The sequence below is a fragment of the Chiloscyllium plagiosum genome, chromosome 19 (genome assembly GCF_004010195.1).
Source record: "Chiloscyllium plagiosum isolate BGI_BamShark_2017 chromosome 19, ASM401019v2, whole genome shotgun sequence".
Taxonomy (NCBI): domain Eukaryota; kingdom Metazoa; phylum Chordata; class Chondrichthyes; order Orectolobiformes; family Hemiscylliidae; genus Chiloscyllium; species Chiloscyllium plagiosum.
The window spans coordinates 1,410,040-1,431,354 of record NC_057728.1 but is presented as its reverse complement, the minus strand read 5'-3'; the positions used below and the strand labels follow the sequence as shown (position 1 = coordinate 1,431,354).

General features: G+C 49.1%; 1 protein-coding gene across 3 annotated transcripts in view; it reads left to right on the top strand.

The window, feature by feature from the left end:
* Positions 1-21,315, top strand: part of LOC122559462 (differentially expressed in FDCP 6 homolog) — a 64,019-nt gene that overhangs the window by 26,302 nt on the left and 16,402 nt on the right. For 2 of the 3 annotated variants that reach the window (XM_043708920.1, XM_043708919.1), the window contains 5 exons: positions 6,494-6,640; positions 13,223-13,331; positions 13,738-13,928; positions 15,129-15,236; positions 16,686-16,852. In XM_043708920.1, the coding sequence (XP_043564855.1) occupies positions 6,494-6,640; positions 13,223-13,331; positions 13,738-13,928; positions 15,129-15,236; positions 16,686-16,852 (722 nt within the window). The remainder of the gene's footprint in view (positions 1-6,493; positions 6,641-13,222; positions 13,332-13,737; positions 13,929-15,128; positions 15,237-16,685; positions 16,853-21,315) is intronic. The other variant, XM_043708921.1, reaches the window with a different exon arrangement.

The window sequence follows — 21,315 nt, the reverse complement described above, 5'->3', positions numbered from 1 at the left end:
GAGCATCTTGAACTGAAGGACATAGTTTCAGAATAAGGGGAACGTTCATTTTAAAACTGGGATGTGAAGGAATTACTTCTTTCAGATCATAGGATCCCCACACTGTGGGCATAGGCCTTTTGGGTCATACTGACCCTCTGTACAGCCTACCCAGCCCTCGACCACCCTCCCCAAATCCCCATTGCTCTAACCCTGCATTTCTCATGGCTAATCCACCTAGCTTACACGTCCCTGGGCATTATGGACAGCACAGCTAATCCAGCTAACCTGCACATCTTTACTCTGTGGGAGGAAACCGGAGCACCCGCAGGAAACCCACACAGACATGCAGACTGTCCAGGGGCAATTACCCAAGAATGGAATCGATCTGGCATTGAGGTGGTAGTGCTAACCACTGAGCCATCTTGCTGCTCAGATAGTACTGGATGTCTGGATATCTATTCCAGAGAGTTGTGGAGCTTAGATCACTGAGAGTATTTAAGGAAGAGGTAGCTTTTGGAAACCATGGGTTATAAGGAGTTGAGGCTTAGGCAGATTAACCATTGTCTTAATTAAGGCAAGGTAGGCTTGAGGGGCTGAATGGCCTGCTCTTTCTCTTTATTTCTTCTGACTCCTTCAGTTGTGCCATACAGGGAAGTGCCTGTATCTCAGCAGCATGTGCTGTTAATTGGCTGAACTGTGATGTGGAAACACTGGACAAAGCAGACATCAATAAGGTCAAAAGAATAGGAACGCTGCATCTGCTTTGGATTTGGGGATGATGATGACTATCTGTACAGAGAAAATGCAGGGCTGCATCAGCCTGAGTGACAGCACACCACCTCTCCTCCACCACCATCACCTCCCTCCCCCCATTGTCAGCGCCAAGAAAATACCATAAGACATAGGAGCAGAAATTAGCCCATTGGGTCTGCTCCACCATTCAATCATGGCTGATAAGTTTCCAAATTCCATTCTCCCTCTTTCTCCCCATAACCCTTTGCACTTCAGAATTCTGAATTTTCTCCCCATTTAGAAAATAGCTCATGCTCCCATTAGAACAAAGAAAATTACAGCACAGGAACAGGCCCTTCGGCCCTCCAGGCCTGTGCCGATCTAGATCCTCTATCTAAACCTGCCGCCTATGTCCCTCTGCTACCTGCCCATTCGTGTATCTGTCTAGATGCATCTTAAATGGTGCTATCATTCCCATCTCTGGTGGCAATGCATTCCAGGCACTCATCACCCTCTTTGTGAAGAACTTTCCTTGTATATCTCCCTTAAACCTTTCCCCTCTCACTTTGAACTTGTGACCCCTCGTAATTGAGTCCTCCAGTCTGGGAAAAGGTTTCTCGCTACCCGCCCCGTCTGTACCGCTCATGATTTTGTAGGCCTTAAAGACATATGATGAGGAAATACATACCAATAAGAATACCAATTGTGAAGACCTTGAGAAGATCTTCTGTGGGCATCTTTAGCCTAGAGTCTGTTCATGGGTTGATTACTGGCCAGCAGAATCAGGTGACAAGAGGGTGGACACAATAATGCCTGCGGGAAGACATACAAATTGGCTCCATGTCTAAAATAAGGAACAAGACTAGAGTGGCAGCAGGGAACATGATAGTGGAGAACTCGGAGATGCAGTTGCAATACTGTTCAGGGGGTACATCCAGCAGGAAGTGATCATGTCCAGTAGAGAGGATCTCCAGCAGTCATCCCAATGGGAATCTCTCAGGGAGATCTCAATCTGGGGAAAGAGGCCATAGTTGGACGAGGCAGTCACATTTCATAAGGAATGGACAATGGATCAAAGCACAGGTTAGATTAGATTCCCTACAGTGTGGAAACAGGCCCTTCGGCCCAACAAGTCCACACCGACCCGCCGAAGCGCAACCCACCCAGACCCATTCCCCTACATTTACCCCTTCACCCAACACTACAGGAAATTTAACTTGGCCAATTCACCTAACTTGCACATTTTTGGACTGTGGGAGGAAACCGGTGCACCCGGAGGAAACCCACGCAGGTCTTGAGGGTCAGGAGGTGTGCGTGTGTATGTACGTGTGCGTGTACGCGTACCAGTATGTGTGCATTGAAAATAGGGTCAAAATAGGCTGAAGGAAGAGATTGGAAAGTACTTGAAGGATATTCATAGGTTGATGACAGAGGTCAACCTACTTGTGGCATACAGGTGGATTCCATACAGAAAAGGTCCTACAATGTGGGATCCTTATGACCAAGATAGCGCAAAAGTTAGAATCTCTGAGCAATATTTGAGTGAGTAGGGTAGACCCCCCTGCATGGAAGGGAATTGTGAAAATCTTTTTAGCCAATTTTACTAACTTTTTCTTGGATGTGTGAAGTGGTGTTCCTTCAGAGTAACCTGCTCCAAACAGACGTACTCTTTACAGCCCTGAAGGAAGTACCAGGAGTACAGGGACATGCTAGAAATTAGATAAGTACACGTTTGGGTAAAATAACACATCTCCAGTGTGATGTTTTTGAGTAGGGGACAATTGTGTTATCGTTAGGGTGTCTTATTGGCATTATCATGGAAAATTCTAAGGCATCTTTATGATGCATGTTGATTTTTTTTGTGTGGGGCCTGGGAGGAGTAGATTATCAATCGAATTAGGAAGGAATTCAAAGTTGACAGTCAGGTTTTTGGAACTTTCCTTCATTGCTCAGTCCTTTGAGTGTAGCTGTTGGGATGTATGTATGTTGAGATTGTACAGAACATTGGTGAGGCCTCTTCTGGAATACAGTGTCCAGTTCTGATCACCCAGGTATAGGAAGGATATTAATAAGTGAGTGGGTTCAGAACAGATTTACTAGGATGTTGCTAGGTATGGAAGGTTTGGCTTATAAAGAAGGACTGGATAGGCTGGGACTTTTTTCACTGGTGTTTGGGAGGTTGAGAGGTAACCTGATAGTTCATAAAATAATAAGGGGTATAGCTAAGATGCAAGGCAGATGTCTTTTCCCTAGGGTGGGCTATTTCAAGACTAGGGTGCTTATTTTTAAAGTAAGAGAAGTGAGATTTTAAAAGACATGGAGGGTCGGTGGGTTGGTGTGGACATGTTGGGCTGAAGGGCTTGTTTCCACACTGTAAGTAATCTAATCTTAAAAAAAATGTTTTACACAAAATGGTTCACATGTGGAATGAACGTCCTGAGGAAGTGGTGGGTGTGGGCACGGTTAAAATGTTTCAAAGATACTTTGAGAAGCACATGAACAGGAAAGGTTTAGAGGGATATGAGCCAGGAGCAGGCAGGAGGGACTAGATTAGTTTGGGATTGGTGTGGACTGGTTGAATCAAAAGGTCTGTTGCCGTGCAGTACGCCTCGGACTCTATGACTCTGTCATTAATTCTAAGCCAAGAGTCTTACTTGAAAAACATTGGCCAGTGAGTTGTACCAGATTTGAACATAAAAATGAGGCTGCTACCAAGCATGATGCAACGAGTGAGGTATCGTGTCAGACAGCTCAATAGGATAGGCACAGATACCAGACCAGATGGAAGTTGTGATTTGCTGGAACTCAGTCTGGCCATGGAAAAATGGTGGACACCCTGAGAGTGAGGAAAACTGTGAAAATTGGAAATATAGAAGATTACACTGAAGTTCTCAACTTTGTGCGGTCCCCAATAATGTGCCGTGATTTCTAATGATACCTCCACTTCAGTGCAGGATGGTTTGTGATATTCATTGTGGGAGGAAATGGGAAAAGTTGACCCTTGGCTTGGAAGACAGATTGGGAAGAGTGGTGAAGGGGTCATTAATCATGGGATATGCTGGTACGCATTCAGTCTGCTGCCATGGTGTTCTAATTGTGTAAGATCTTGAAAGAAAAGCGTGACTCAAAAGGGACTGAAAAATGTTATGTAGTTCATTGGTCTTTAGGATAGTGAGCATTCCACAGAAAGTGCTGCTGAGAAACGTTTTGGAAGAGGTGTGAACAGTTTAAAGTGGATACCAGACAGGAGTGAAATCTCAAAGCCATCAACTCTCAAATTGTTTTACAAAGAGGAATGCCTCAGCAGAAAAAAAGGGTTGAAGGTTCTAGAAAACTTTTTGATGCAGAGGATGGTACGTGTATGGAATGGGCTGCCAGAGGAAGTGGTGGAGGCTGGTACAATTGCAACATTTAAAAGGCATTTAGATGGGTATATGAATAGGAAGGATTTGGAGGGATATGGGCCTGGTGCTGCAGGAGGGACTAGATTGAGTTGGGATATCTGGTCGGTATGGGCGAGTTGGACCAAAGGGTCTGTTCTATGTTGTATATCTCTATGACTATGACCCTAATAGGAAGTCTCGCTATGTAACGCTGCGAATACAGTTTTGTTATATTTTGGTATTAATACAACATTACAATATTTTTTCTCAAAAGTGCAGGAATCTGTCAGAGTTAGAGTTGGAAATACCAATCCCTTTAAAGCTGAAACAAATCAGCTCCAGAGTTGATTGAAAGCAGATAATCAGACTTTAGTTTAAAGAACCTTGCCCTCTGTTTCTGCACGTTCAACCTGGTTCAAAACCAGGCAGAAATGGTTGCACCCCCTGTTTAGTTATTAAAAAAATCTTTTGTTGTGTTTTTGGCTGCACTTTAGCCCCATGCTCCTGACCTTTGGGTATCTGGTGCAGTGGGGTGCAGACAGATCAGATGATCTCCTCGTGGGTCTGCTCCTGGACCTGGCCTGGCTGCCTATAAACAGGTCTAGGCAGTGGGCTCTGAAGGGGGTTGTGATTCCCCACTCCCTGCAACTCTTCTGCTTTTAGATCTGTGCCCGGGTGACCATGGAGATGGAGCACCATTATATCTACCTGTATGCTTGGTGCTATCAGAGAGCGGTGGGCATCACAGGACTGGTTTCAATGATCTCTCCTTCCAAAGCCCTCTCTTGTCAGACTGGAAGCCTGTGACTAGCGGAGTGCCTCAGGGGTGGGTGCTGGGCCCATTGCTGTTTGTTTTTTTTTAGATTCCCTACAGTGTGGAAACAGGCCCTTCGGCCCAGCAAGTCCACACTGACCGTCCGAAGAGCAACCCACACAAACCCATTCCCCTTCTTTTACCCCGACAAATGCACCTAACACTTTGGTCAATTTAACATGGCTAATTCACCTTGCCTGCACATCTTTGGATTGTGGGTGGAAACCGGAGCGCTTGGAGGAAACCCATGCAGACACAGGGAGAACATGGGAGAATGATTTGGCTGAGAGTATACAAGTAATTAGATTAGATTCCCTACAGTGTGGAAACCGGTCCTTCAGCCCAACAAGTCCACATCAACTCTCCGAATAGTAACCCACCCAGACCCATTCCCCTACCCTATGTTTACCCCTGGTGAATGCATCTAACACTGTGGACAATTTAGCATGGCCAATTCACTTGACCTGCACATCTTTGGAATGTGGGAGGAAACCGGAGCACCCGGAGAAACCCATACAGGCACAGGGAGAATGTGCAAACTCCACACACAGTTGTCCGAGGCAGGAATCGAACCCAGGTCCCTGGCGCTCTGAGGCAGTAGTGCTAACCACTGAGCCACCTTCCCGCCCATGATTCGTTAGTTTGCAGGTGACACTAAAATAGGCAGTATCATGGACAGTGAGGAAGGTTATCAGAAGTTGCAGCAGGACCTTGATCAGCTGGGGAAGTGGGCTGAGAAATGGCAAATGGAGCTTAATATGGATAAGTGTGAGGTCTTGCATTTTGGAAAGTCAAATCAAGGGTAGGAGTTTCATGGTGAATGGTAGGGCCTTAAGGAGTTTAGTGGAACAGAGGGAACTTGGAGTTCAGGTTCACAATTCTCTGAAAGTATAGTCACAAGTGGACAGGACAGTGAAGAAGGCTTTTGGCACACTGGCCTTCATCAGTCAGGGCACTGAGTATAGAAGTTGGGAAGTTATAATGCAGTTGTACAGGACATTGGTGAGGCCGCACTTTGGAGTATTGGTCACCTTGTTATAGGAAGGATGGTATTGAACTAGAAAGAGTACAGAAGAAATTTACAAGGATGTTGCCAGGACTCTCGGGTCTGGGTTATAGGGAGAGGCTGGACAAGCTAGGACTTTTTTCTTTAGAGCATAGGAGACTGAGGGGGAATCTTATAGAAGTGTATAACATCATGAGTGACATGGATTGGTTGAATGCACTCTGTCTTTTTCCCAGGGATGGGGAATCAAGGACTAGAGAGCATCAGTTTAAGGTTAGAGGGGAAAGAATAAAAGGGAACTTGAGGGGCAACTTTTTTACTCAGAGGGTGGATGCATGTGCAATGAACTGCCAGTGGAAGTGGTTGAGGTGGGTACATTAACAAAATTCAAAAGGCACTTGGACAAATAAATGAATGGGAGAGGTTCAGAAGGATATGAGCCAAGTGCAGAGAAAAGGGGTTAGCATGGATGGACATTGAGGTTGGCACGGACCAGTTTGGGCCAAATGGCCTGTCTCTGTGCTGTTAGACTCTGTGACTCTATGGTTGAGCTTACCTTCTGCTTTTGCCCTGCAGGGATACATGTGGAAGAAAGGCAATGTCCGACGGAACTGGAATGAGCGCTGGTTTGTCCTGAAGCCTTCCAAATTAGACTATTATCTCAATGAGGACCTCAAAGAGAAGAAGGGAGAAATTCACCTCGATATGGACAGCTCTGTAGAGGTGAAAGCCTTGGGCAATAGATTGGCATGTCAAATACTGGGGTACAGTACTGGTGGGGACAGGTCTGTCACTGTGTAACACTGGGGAACACTGTTGGTGGGTACAGGTCTATCACTGTGTAACATGGGGGTCCTGTACTGGTGGGAATAGGTGTGTCTCTGTGTAACACTAGGGAACACTATTGGTGGGGACAGGTCTGTCTCTGTATAACACGGGGGTACAGTACTGGTGTGGACATGTGTGTCTCTGTATACCAATGGGGTACTGTACTGGTCGGCACAGGTCTATCTCTCTGTATAACACTGGGATACGGTACTGGTGGGGAAGGTCTGTGACTGTATACCAATGGGGTGCTGTACTGGTGGGGACAGGTCTGTCTCTGTATACACTGGCGTACAGTACTGGTGGGGAAGGTCTGTGACTGTATAACATTGGGTACTGTACTGGTGGGGATACATCTGTCTCTGTATAACACTGGGGTACAGTACTAGTAGGGTCAGGTCTGTCACGGTATAACACTGGGAGTGCAGTACTGGCGGGGACAGGTCTGTCACTGTATATCACTGGGGTACTGTACTGGTGGGGACAGGTCTATCTCTGTATACACTGGGGTACTGTACTGTGGGGACAGGTCTGTCACTGTATAACACCAGGGTACAGAACTGGTTTGGACAGGTCTGTCATTGTATAACACTGGGGTTCAGTGCTGGTGGGGGGAGGTCTGTCTCTGTATAACACTGGGTTACAGTACTTGTGGGGGGAGGTCTGTCTCTGTACAACACTGGGGTACAGTACTGGTGGAGACAGGTCTGTCAATGTATACCAATGATGCACTGTACTGGTGGGTACAGGTCTGTCTCTATATAACACCAGGGGACAGTACTGGTGGAGACAGGTCTGTCAATGTATACCAATGATGCACTATACTGGTGGGTACAGGTCTGTCTCTGTATAACACCAGGGGACAGTACTGGTGGGGACAGGTCTGTCAATGTATACCAATGATGCACTGTACTGGTGGGTACAGGTCTGTCTCTGTATAACACCAGGGGACAGTACTGGTGGGGACAGGTTTGTCTCTGTATAATACTGGGGTGCAGTACCGTGGGGACAGGTCTGTCACTGTATACCACCGGAGTACTGGTGAGGACAGGTCTGACACTGTATAACACTGGGGTTCAGTGCTGGTGGGGGCCGGTCTGTCTCTGTGTAACATGAGGGTACAGTACTGATGGGGACAGGTCTGTTACTGTATACCAATGATGTACTGTACTGGTGGGTACAGGTCTGTCTCTGTATAACACCAGGGGACAGTACTGGTGGGGACAGGTTTGTCTCTGTATAATACTGGGGTGCAGTACCGTGGGGACAGGTCTGTCACTGTATACCACCGGAGTACTGGTGAGGACAGGTCTGACACTGTATAACACTGGGGTTCAGTGCTGGTGGGGGGAGGTCTGTCTCTGTATAACACTGGGTTACAGTACTTGTGGGGGGAGGTCTGTCTCTGTACAACACTGAGGTACAGTACAGGTGGAGACAGGTCTGTCAATGTATACCAATGATGCACTGTACTGGTGGGTACAGGTCTGTCTCTGTATAACACCAGGGGACAGTACTGGTGGAGTCAGGGCTGTCAATGTATACCAATGATGCACTGTACTGGTGGGGACAGGTTCGTCACTGTATAACACCAGGGGACAGTACTGGTGGGGACAGGTCTGTCAATGTATACCAATGATGCACTGTACTGGTGGGTACAGGTCTGTCTCTGTATAACCCAGGGGACAGTACTGGTGGGGACAGGTTTGTCTCTGTATAATACTGGGGTGCAGTACCGTGGGGACAGGTCTGTCACTGTATACCACCGGAGTACTGGTGAGGACAGGTCTGACACTGTATAACACTGGGGTTCAGTGCTGGTGGGGGCCGGTCTGTCAGTGTATAACACTGGGGTACAGTCCCGGTGGGGACAGGTCTGTCTCTGTGTAACATGAGGGTACAGTACTGATGGGGACAGGTCTGTTACTGTATACCAATGATGTACTGTACTGGTGGGTACAGGTCTGTCTCTGTACAACACTGGGGTACAGTACTGGTTGGGACAGCTCTGTCACTGTATAACACTAGGGGACGATACTGGTGGGGACAGGTCTGTCTCTGTATAACACTAGGGGACGATACTGGTGGGGACAGGTTCGTCACTGTATAACACTGAGATAGAGTAGTGGTGGGGGCAGGTGTATCTCTGTATACCAATGGGGTACTGTACTGGTCGGGACAGGTCTGTCACTGTATAACACTGGGGTACTGTACTGGTGGGGACAGGTCTGTCACTGTATAACATTGGCTTACTGTACTGGTGGGGACAGATCTGTCTCTGTATAACACTAGGGGACAGTACTGGTGGGGACAGGTCTGTCACTGTATACAACTGGGGTACAGTACTGGTGGGGGCAAATCTGTCTCCGTATAACACTAGGGTACAGTACTGGTCGGGACAGGTCTGTCACTGTATAACACTGGGGTACAGTACCGGTGGGGACAGGTCTGTCACTGTATAACACTGGGGTACAGTGCTGGTGGGGGCAGGTCTGAAAATGTGTTGCTGGAAAAGCGCAGCAGGTCAGGCAGCATCCAGCAACACAGTTTCAGTCCTGTGGATGCTGCCTGACCTGCTGCGCTTATCCAGCAACACATTTTCAGCCCTGATCTCCAGCATCTGCACTCCTCACTTTGTCCGTGGGGACAGGTCTGTCACTGTATACCACCGATGTACAGCACAGGTGGGGACAGGTCTGTTACTGTATACCAATGGGGTACTGTACAGGTGTGGACAGGTATGTCTCTGTATACCAATGGGGTACAGTACTGGTGGAGACAGGTCTGTCACTGTATAACGCTGGGATAGAGTAAGGTGGGGACAGGTGTGTCTCTGTGTACCAATGGGGTACTGTACTGGTCGGGACAGGTCTATCTCTGTATAACACTGGGGTACAGTACTGGTGGGGACAGGTCTGTCTCTGTATAACACTGGGGTACAGTACTGGTGGGGACTGGTCTGTCAGTGTATAACACGAGGGTACAGTACTGGTGGGGGCAGGTCTGTCACTGTACAACACGGGTACAGTACCGGTAGGGACAGGTCTGTCACTGTAGCACACTGGGGTACAGTACCGGTGGGGACAGGTCTGTCACTGTATAACGTTGGCTTACTGTACTGGTGGGGACAGGTCTGTCACTGTATACCAATGGGGCACAGTACTGGTGGAGACAGGTCTGTCTCTGTATTACACTGGGGTACAGTACAGGTGGGGACAGGTCTGTCTCTGTATAACACTGGGGTACACTACAGGTAGGGACAGGCCTGTCACCGTATAACACTTAGGTGCAGTACTGGTGGAGACAGGTCTGTCACTGTGTAACACGGGTACAGTACTGGTGGGGACAGGTCTGTCCCTGTATACCATTGGCTTACTGTCATGGTGGAGACAGGTCTGTCTCTGTTTCACATTAGGGGACAGTACTGGTGTGGACAGGTCTGTCACTCTATACTAATGGGGTACCGTACTGGTTGGGACAGGTCTATCTCTGTATAACACTTGGGTACAGTACTGGTGGGGACAGGTCTGTCACTGTGTAACACTGGGGTACAGTACTGGTGGGGACAGGTCTGTGACTGTATAACACTGGGGCACACTACAGGTAGGGACAGGCCTGTCACGGGATAACCCTGGGGTGCAGTACTGGTAGGGACTGGTCTGTAACTGTATACCACTGGGGTACAGTACTGGTGGAGGCAAGACTGTCACTGCATAGCATTCGGGTACAGTACTGGTGGGGGCAGGTCTGTCTCTGTATAACACTGGGTATAGTACTAGTGGGGGCAGGTCTGTCACTGTATACCACTGGGGTACAGTACTGGTGGGGACAGGTCTGTCTCTCTATAACCCTGGGGTACAGTACTGGTGGGGACAGGTCTGTCTCTGTACAACACCTGGGTATAGTACTGGTGGGGGCAGGTCTGTCACTGTTCAACACCAGGGTACCGAACTGGTTTGGACAGGTCTGTCTGTGTGTTACACTGCGGTACAGTATTGGTGGAGCAGGTCGGTCCATGTATAACACTGGGGTACAGTACTGGTATGGACAGGTCTGTCTCTGTGTAACACTGGGGTACAGTACTGGTGCGGACAGATCTGTCTCTGTATAACACTGGGTACTGTACTGGTGGTGGAAGGTCTGTCACTGTATACCACTGGGGTACAGTACTGGTGGGCACAGGTCTGTCACTGTATAACACTGGGATACAGTACTGGTGGTGACAGGTCTGTCACTGTATAACAATGGGGTACAGTACTGGTGGGCACAGGTCTGTCACTGTATAAAACTGGGGTACAGTGCTGGTGGGGGCAGGTCTGTCTCTGTATACCAATTGGGTGCTGTACTGGTGGGCACTGGTCTGTCACTGTATAACACTGACAGACCTGTCCCCACCAGTACTGTACCCCAGTGTTATACATTGACAGACCTGTCCCCACCAGTACTGTACTCCAATGTATAACACTGGGGTACAGTGCTGGTGCGGGACAGGTCTGACTCTGTATAACACTGGGTACAGTACTGGTGGGGACAGGTCTGCCGCTGTATAACACGAGGCTGCAGTACCTATGTTGACAGGTCTGCCGCTTATAACGCTAGGATACAGTACTGTTGGGCATTGAGAGTAGAGTGCTGGAAAAGCATAGCAGGTCATGCAGCAGCTGAGGAGCAGGAGAATCTAGTTTTCAGGCCAGAGCCCTTCGTCAGGAATGAGGCTGGGAGCCTTGAGGGTGGAGAGCTAAATGGGAGGGAGTGGGGATTGCAGGAAGGTAGCCAAGAGTACAAAAGGTGTATGGAAGTTGGGGTAATGGTGATAGGTCAGAGGTGAGGGTGGAAAGGGAGATTGGCAGGTAGGACAGGTCATGAGGGCGGTGCTGAGCTGGAAGGTTGGAACTAGGGGTAAGGTGGGGGGAGGGGGAAATGAGGAAACTGTTGAAATCCACATTGATGCCATGGGGTTTGAAGTGTTCCGAGGCGGAAGATGAGGCGTTCTTCCTCCAGGCGTCGGGTGATGAGGGAGCGACGCTGAAGGAGGCCCAGGACCTCCATGTCCTCGGCAGAGTGGGAGGGGGAGTTGAAATGTTGGGCTACAGGGCGGTGTGGTTGATTGGTGCGGGTGTCTCGGAGATGTTCCCTAAAGTGCTCTACTAGGAGGCGCCCAGTCTCCCCAATGTAGAGGAGACCGCATCGGGAGCAACGGATACAATAAATGATAATGGTGGATGTACAGGTAAAACTTTGATGGATGTGGAAGGCTCCTTTAGGGCCTTGGATGCAGGTGAGGGAGGAGGTGTGGGCGCAGGTTTTGCAGTTCCTGCGGTGGCAGGGGAAGGTGCCAGGATGGGAGGGTGGGTTGTCGGGGGGGGGGGCGTGGGCCTGACCAGGTGGTCACAGAGGGAACGGTCTTTGCGGAAAGGGGTGGGGAGGGAATTATACCCCTGGTGGTGGTGTCCGTTTGGAGGTGGCGGAAATGGCAGAGGATGATGTGATGTGTATGGAGGTTGGTGGGGTGGAAGGTGAGGACCTGGGGGATTCTTGCAGTTGGAGGGGTGGGGTTAGAGGGCGGAAGTGTGGGATGTGGATGTGATGCGTTGGAGGGCATCAGCAACCATGTGAGAAGGGAAATTGCAATCTCTAAAGAAGGAGGCCATCTGGTGTGTTCTGTGGTGGAACTGGTCCTCCTGGGAGCTATATACAGCAGAGGCAGAGGAATCGGGCATACAGGGATGGCATTTTTGCAGGAAGTAGGGTGGGAAGAGGTATAATCAAGGTAGCTGTGGGAGTCGGTGGGTTTGTAAAAAAACAATGTCAGTGTCGAGTCGGTCCTCGTGGATGGAGATGGAGAGGTCCAGGAAGGGGAGGGAGGTGTCAGAGATGGTCCAGGTGAATTTAAGGTTGGGGTTGAATGTGTTGGTGAAGTTGATGAATTGCTCAACCTCCTCGCGGGAGCACGAGGTGACGCCAATGCAGTCATCGATGTAGCGGAGGAAGAGGTGGGGAGTGGTGCTGGTGTAACTACGGAAGATGGACTGTTCCACGTTGCTGACAAAGAGACAAACATCGCTGGGGCCCATGCGGGTGCCCATGGCTACCTCTTTCTCCTACAGTACTGGTGGGGATAGGTCTGTCTCTGTATAATGAGTGGAAAAGCACAGCCGGTCAGGCAGCATCTGAGGAGCAGGAGAGGCAATGTTTCGAGCATAAGCTCTTCGTTAGAATTCCTGATGAAGGGCTTATGCCCGAGACGTCAGTTCTCCTACTCCTCGGATGTTGCCTGGTGCGTTTCCAGCACCACTCTCCCAACTCAGATCACCAGCATCTGGAGTCCTCGTTTTCTCCACTGTATAATACAACATAAAATACTAAAGCCCTTGTCAATCTGCCACCGATTCTTTTCTCTCTGCTGCTGCTCTTTGTTAACCTCGCTGTCTCAGGCTCGGCAATCAGTTCCTCATTTGGTGCTGTGTTCCTCTCCTGTAGATGCTCCCTGATAAGGAAGGAAAGCGATGCCTGTTCTGTGTAAAGACTGTAAACCGTACATATGAGCTGAGTGCGTCAGACATGAAGCGGAGACAGGAGTGGATGGACAGTAAGTGATGGATGTGGGAAAGCCACGTATATGTTGTACGCCTTGGGGGCAGTGGGGTTGGGAGGGGTGGTGATTGTGACAGGGCTCGGGAAAGGGATGGGGAGATTGTGACTGTCCGTCTCTGTGACACAGAGATTGTCCGTGAGTGAGTTCCTGAAAGGTCTGTGTCTCTGAGTGGCAGTGTTCAGGGAGCGCTGGCTTGATCCGTACCAGGCGGTGGGTTTCACTGGCTGTGTCAGTGATTATTGCCCATCCCTAGTTGCCCCTCAGAAGATGGGGGTGACCTGCCTCCTTGTGAAGCTGCAATTCCTCCTGAACATTGGCAGAGAGGGGAATGGTTGTACTCTCCTGCCTCCTCTTGGTTCCTGCCATGATGGTGAGGCTCTGTGTTGTTGCCCTGGGGCAGGTATCATGGCTGCGATCTGGATCCTGGCGGAGAACAAGAGCTCAATGCACAAGGTGCACAAGGAGAGGCGGAGGGAGCAGCGTCGGCAGGCAGCCGCCAGGTTATTGGAGAAGAAGGCACAGGAGGATGCTCTGGCAGAGCTGCAGGCTGAGAGAGAGGCACAGCTGGCACAGCTCGAGCAACTCAGGCAGGTCCGAGTGCCACACGCGGTCTACATGTACCACCCCACCCTCACCAACCCCACACTGTCAGTGCAGGAGTGTGAGCATACCGTGTGTGTGTGTGAGCATACCGTGTGTGTGTGTGAGCATACCGTGTGTGTGTGTGAGCATGCTGTGTGTGTGTGTGTGCGAGCATACTGTGGGTGAGCATACCGTGTGTGTGTGGTTGAGTGTAAGCATACTGTGTGTGCGCGGGTGAGTTTGAACATACTGTGTGTGTGCAGGTGATTGTGAGCATACTCTGTGTGCGGGTGAGTGTGAGGGTACTGTGTGTGTGTAGGAGTGAGCGTGAGCATACTGTGTGTAGGTGAGTGGGAGCATACTCTGTGTGTGTGTGTGTGTGTGTGTGTGTGTGTGTGTGCGCGCGCGCGAGTGTGAACATACTGTCCTTGTGTGCGGGTGTGTGTGTGTGTGTGCAGGTGAGCGTGAGCATACTGTGTGTGTGTGTACGCACGTGGGTGAGTGTGAACATACCGTGCACAGATGAGTTGGAGCACGCTGCGTGTGTGTGCAGGTGAGCATGAGTGTACTGATAGTGTGCGCGGGTGAGTGTGAGCATACTGTGTGTGTGCACGCGAGTGTGAGCATACTGTGTGTTCAGGCGAGTGGGAGCATCCTGTGTATGTGCACGCAGGCGAGTGTGAGCGTACTCTGTGAGCATGCTGTGTGTGCAGGTAAGTGTGAATGTACTGTGCACGCGCATGCGGGTGAGTGTGAGCAATGCCTGTGTGACTGCACGTGGAGAGGGCAGCCTGCGAGGGCGAGTGCTTCAACACTGCGTGTGCGCAGGTGAGTGTGAGCGCTGTCTGCGTCTGCGTGAGCGAGCTTGAGCACTGTCTTGCACGAGCGAGTGTGAGCATTCTGTGCATGCTGAGCAGACTGTAAGCACTCCGTGTGAGTGTGAGCAGACCATTTTTTTTTTGTTCAATCATCCGTTGGGATGCTGAGGTCCGATTCATGTCTCCTTTCCCCAACCCTGCCAATACGGAATGGACTGAGTTTGTGAGAGCTGACTGGATAGTTACTTTACTGTCCAGGCAAGACACTGCTCAGTGATGGGAATCTTCCTGCTCTCAATTCCTGTTATAGCACCATGGTTGCTACACACAAACCTCGAACAGCTCCTATCATTCCCACCTCCATCTCTGAAAGCCCATTTTGGTCTCCTAGGCACAGGAAGAAGCTGAGCACCTCTGGCGAACCAAGGAGCTCCACTGGATGACACAGCACGAGGAGCTCCAGCAGAAGCTGCAGATGGAGTTACAAAAGGCCAGGACGGTAAGACAAATGGGAGGCCTAGAACCGGGCTTGCACCACTAGGCCTGGAGCTGGATCCAGTCCCAGGCCCAGGACTGGACCATGATGCCCGGAGTTGGTTTGGTGTTCAGATCTGGGCCTGTGTTGTGAGGCCTAGAGCCAGATCCACTCCCAAGCCCAGGATAGTCCATTAGGCCTGGAGCTGCAGTTGGGTTTGGATTTAGATTAGATTCCCTACATTGTGGAAACAGGCCCTTCAGCCCAACCAGTCCATACCGACCCGCTGAAGAGTAACCCACCCAGACCCATTTCCCTCTGACTACGGGCAATTTAGCACGGCCAATTCACCTGACCTGCACATCTTTGGATTGTGAGAGGAAACCGGAGCACCCGGAGAGAACCCACGCAGAAACGAGGAGAATGTGTAAACTCCACACAGACAGTTGCCCGAGGTGGGAATTGAACCTGGGACCCCTGGTGCTGTGAAGCAGCAGTGCTAACCACTGAGCCACCGTGCCACCCTTGAGCCACGGGGTTAGAGAGTGTGCTGATGTTCTCCCCAGACATCTGAGTGTGGGATGGAATATTCCAGAACAAGAAAGGCAGCCATTTTGGAAGGGCAGAAAGGGTCAATGTACAGGCCAATTGGTGACCATCAAAATTCAATTCTCCCTCGTCAACCCATACTCTGAGAGTGAGAGTGTAAGAAGATAAATATGTCCCAGTGTGTATGTCCCAAGAGTCTTATACAGCAACCAACATGTCCTATAGAGGATATTATTAAACTCGGCAGGGTTCAGAAAAACATTTACCAGGATGTTGCTGGGATTGCAGTTTTGGAGCTATAGGGAGAGGCTGGAACTTTTTTTCCATGGAGCATCGGAGGCTGAGGGATGACCTCATAAAGGTTTATAAAATTATGAAGGGCAAGGATAGATGAATAGATGAGGCTTTTTTTTTGGCGGGGTAGGGGGGAAAGCAGGGATGGTGGGGATTCCAAACCTAGAGGGCATAGGTTTAAAGTGAGAGGTTAAAATTTAAAAGGGGCAACCTTTTCATGCAGAGGGTGGTGCGTGTATGGAATGAGCTGCCAGAGGAAGTGGTGGAGGTGGGTACAATCACAACATTTAAAAGGCATCTGGATGGGTACATGAATGAGAAGAGTTTAGAGTGCTATGAGCCAAGTGCTGGCAAATGGGACTAAGTCAGATTGGGGTGGTAGGACGGCATGGACAAGTTGGGCCGCAGGGCTGTATGACTTGACAGGTGCCTGCCCTTAGTGCCCACACTCTGCTGAGCTGTATTGGGGGAGTCTGAGCACCTCCCATAGGTGTTGACTCCTGCTCCACGGGACAGGACTCTGCCCCCTAGCTTGTGCAGGGAGAGGACACTGCGCGTGGCAGAAACATTTGTGGGGCTGGTGAGTACATGCTGCAGTATTTTAGCATATCTCCCTCTCTCTCCTTGAAGGACAAGCTCCAGATGCAGTTGGTGATGGAACAGAAGGAACAGGAGGCTGGTGCCCAGCGCCATCGGATTCGGGAACTGGAGACGATGCAGCGAGGGTTGGAGCGGGCCCTCAGGGCTGAGATCGAGGCCCACACCAATGAGCAGACAGTGCGATCTGCGCAGGCAAGGTGCAGTACCGGCAGTGAGGGTCAGGGGGCACACTGCTCCATCTCCCCAATCACTGAACGAACTGTTAAACTAATCCTGACCCAGTGCGGGGATTTCCCGGGAGAACCTTTTTATGGTTGCTGCGTAGACTTGGAGTTTGACTCCTGCCATTGTGTCTACTGGAATTTGAATTCAATTCTCACCACCTCGTGTTAGTCTCAGTGACAGTGACTGTTAAACCAATGGCAATTGTTGTAAAAACCCATCTGTTTCACTCTGTGAGGAAATTGAAGAGTTTTGGGGAAAAGGCAGGAAAATTGAATCCAGGCTGATAAGCCATAATCTCATTGAATGGCAGAGCTGACTTGATGGGCCGAATGGCCGACTTCTGTTCCTGTGTTAGTGGGTGTGGTGTCAAGGAGAGGTTGAAGAAATTATTGAAATTGCATCATCACGGTTTACAAAGAGACTATCAGGTTGGGAAAGGTGGAAAGAGATGACTGATGAATGTTTCTGAGGGGTGACCTTATAGAGGTTTATAAAATCATGAGGAGCATGGAAAGGGTGAATAGTCCAGGTCCTTTTCCCAGGGTAGGTGAGTCCAAAACCAGAGGGCATTGTTTTAAGGTGAGAGGCGAAAGGATTTAAAAAGGACCTGAGGGTCATGAAGACTGTGATACATGTATGGAACATAGCTGGAAATGTGTTGCTGGAAAGGCGCAGCAGGTCAGGCAGCATCCAGGGAACAGGAGAATCGAGGTTTCGGGCATAAGCCCTTCTTCAGGAATGAGGAAAGTTTGTCCAGCAGGCTAAGATAAAAGGTAGGGAGGAGGGACTTGGGGGAGGGGCGTCGGAAATGTGATAGGTGGAAAGAGGTCAAGGTGAGGGTGATAGGCCAGACGGGGGTGGGGGCGGAGAGGTCGGGAAGAAGATTGCAGGTTAGGAAGGCGGTGCTGAGTTCGATGGATTTGACTGAGACAAGGTGGGAGGAGGGGAAATGAAATTTTCAGCTCTGATCTCCAGCATCTGCAGACCTCACTTTCTCCTAGCCATAGTGAAGCCACACAGTGTCTAACTCAATGACTCGTCTCTGGTAAATACGAACGTTGTTGATCTCCTCTTGTGTTGAAAGCAAGTCTTGCACCTCCTGCGGTTGCAGGGGAAGGTGCCGGGAGTGGAGGTTGGGTTGGTGGGGGGTGTGGATCTGACGAGGGAGTCACGGAGGGAGTGGTCTTTACGGAATGCTGATAGGGGAGGGGAGGGAAATATATCCTCCCCTCCCCTCCCCTTCAGTGGACAGAACCCCACTGGTCCTCACCTACCACCCCACCAATCTCCATGTACAGCGCATCATCCGCCGTCATTTCCGCTACCTCCAAACGGACCCCACCACCAAGGATATATTGGAATGAGCTGCCAGAGGATGTGGTGGAGGCTGGTACAATACAGCATTTAAGAGGCATTTGGATGGGTATATGAATAGGAAGGGTTTGGAGGGATATGGGCCGGATGCTGGCGGTTGGGATATCTGGTCGGCATGGACGGGTTGGACAGAAGGGTCTGTTTCCATGCTGTACTTCTCTATGACTCTAAGATGATGCTAGAGACAAACCAATAACATGATAGGTGTAAGAAATGCACAGCGAGGGTCTAACCAAAGTAACAAGTAATCCAAAACTGTACAAACTAGTTCAGGTGGGGAGATCATGGCAAGTTATCAAGATTTCTGATGGAGGGCTTATATGCCCAAAACGTTGTTTCTCCTGCTACCTGACCCCTGTGCTTTTCCAGCACCACACTCTCGACTCTGATCTCTAGCATCTGCAGTCCTCACTCTCTTAAGCTATCAAGATGATGGTGTCAAAACAGAACAGTAAGGAAGATTTTTACAAACATAGACCATATAGTGTGACATGAGCCCAAGACTACAGTTGAGGCTGTCTTCATGGGTACAGAATTTGGCTCTCAGTTTCTGCTCAGCAATTCTGTGTTGTTGTGTATTTCTGAAAGCTGCCTTGGAGGATGTTTGCCTGAAGATCGGAGGCTGAATGTCCCTGACGCTGAAGTGTTCCCTGACTGGGAGGGAACAGTCCTGTCTGGCAATTGTTGCGCTGTGTCCATTCATCCGTTGTCGACACTATGCTGTCATTGTGGGGGGATGCTGGTGTAGAGTGCCAAAACGTCCACTTTAATGAGGAATATTCTTCATCGAGCAGAAACTGATCGCTGAGTTCCATCATCTTGATGACTCATGATCTCACTACCTTAGCTAGTTTGATTTGGAGGAGCTGTTTATTGGACTGGGGTGGACAAAGTTAAAAATCGCACACCAGGTTATAGTCCAACAGGTTTATTTGGAGGTATTCGCTTTCAAAGCGCTGTTTCTTCATCACCTGAAATAACCTGGTGTTGTGAGATTTTTAACTTTTTAACTAGTTTGTACAGTTTTAGATTACTTGTAACTTTGGTTAGACCCTTGTCATGTGTCTCTTGTACCTAAAGTTATTCCAGACATTTGTTTTATCTGTAGCACCATCTTGTTGACTTTTTTTGTAATTATCTCTCTGTCTTAATTAATCGGATCGTAGGTCATCCCTTTACATGCTATTCAGCTGTTGACCATTCACTCAGACCGTTTGACATGTTTGATCACCTGTAAAGACTTGTTGTTCAGTCTGTCAACACTCTACCCTCATCATTTGATACTATCTTTTGACACTCTTAATTACAGAGAAACTTCCATTGTCTGAAGGACTCAGGTGGGGAGTATTTTGTTTGGTTAATCGAGTACCGGATAACATAGATAGCCACACGTTGGGACCTCGCAGTCTTGTTCAGAATCATCTGAAATTTGGTTAATCAAATGCTGGATAATCAAGGTTCCTCTGTACTTAGGATATCTGCAGTGATCTCTCAGCCTATAAATTCTGTATCTGTGCGCTTCACCTGATGAAGGGGCAGCATTCTGAAAGCTTGTGATTTCAAGTAAACCAGTTGGACTATAACCTGGCGTCATGTGTGACTTCTGACTTCGTCCACCCCAGTCCAACACCAGCACCTCCATATCATGTATGGAATGAGCTGCCAGAGGAAGTGGTGGAGGCTGGTGCAATTACAGCATTTAATGGATGGGTACATTAATAGGAAGGCTTTAGAGAGATACGGGCCAAATGCCGGCAAATGGGACAAGTTTAGTTTGTGATTATGGTCGGCATGGACGAGTTGGATCGAAGGGTCTGTTGCTGTGCTGTATGACTCCCCAGAGAAATTTCTTCAGCCAGAGTGTGGGGAGCCTGTCGAATTCTCTGCCACAAGTTGAGGCAAAACATTGAATGTTTAGATTAGATTAGATTACTTAGTGTGGAAATAGGCCCTTCAGCCCAACAAGTCCACACCGACCCTCCGAAGAGCAACCCACCCAGACCCATTCGCCTACATTTACCCCTTCACCCAACACTACGGGCAATTTAGCATGGCCAATTCACCGAACCTGCACACCTTTAGACTGTGGGAGGAAACCAGAGCACCCAGAGGAAACCCACGCAGACACGGGGAGAATGTGCAAACTCCAGACAGGCAGTTGCCCGAGGCAGGAATTGAACCCGGGTCTCTGGCGCTTTGAGGCAATAGTGCTAGCCACTGTGCTTTGGGAAAGAGGGAGAGTTAGCTCAGTTGGCTGGTTTGCAATACAGCATGACTGATTTGGATACAGTTAGAACATAGAACAATACAGCACAGAACAGGCCCTTCGGCACCTATCCATGTACCTATCCAATTGCCGCTTAAAGGTCACCAATGATTCTGACTCTGCCACTCCCACAGGCAGCGCATTCCATGCCCCCACCACTCTCTGGGTAAAGAACCTACTCCAGTCAGTCACTGTAGCCCTACTTTCATCCATGCAAGCTGAAAGAACTTATACCTGCTGTACAATTGCAAAGACTAAGGCTCTGCCCTCTGGGTCCTTTACCTGTCTCACTTGCAGTCACACACTCGCATCCATGAATACTGACCAAACCAGAAGGTACTATCCTAACAGGTATGACTACCACCTAGTACAACAAATCCAGATAACCTTCTGCTCCCTGATTCATTTCAGTTTATCCTTGAGCTTATAAAGTAGCTGAAGCAGCTCAGAAATCAAATACTTCAAACCTGTTTGCTTTGGATCAAACTGGCATTTTGGAGCTCCCAGGTGCTGCAATTGTGACACTTCACCCATCTCATTATTCTTAACATGATTAACTTAACTAAATTATTTTATTCAATTACATGTTTACTTAGTTTCTACATATTTTATTACCAGCGATTGCTATAATATTTTGAACTTTAGGAATAGAATAAACAGTGGTCATTTGGCAGCACATCGTTCTTCTATAATGCAGTGACTGCGTTCTTGTGCAACCCTGCATTTATAGAAAGATCGCGCTTTAGCCATGCTTACTGTGTTGGTGATATAATAGTGTTACACCAACACACATTT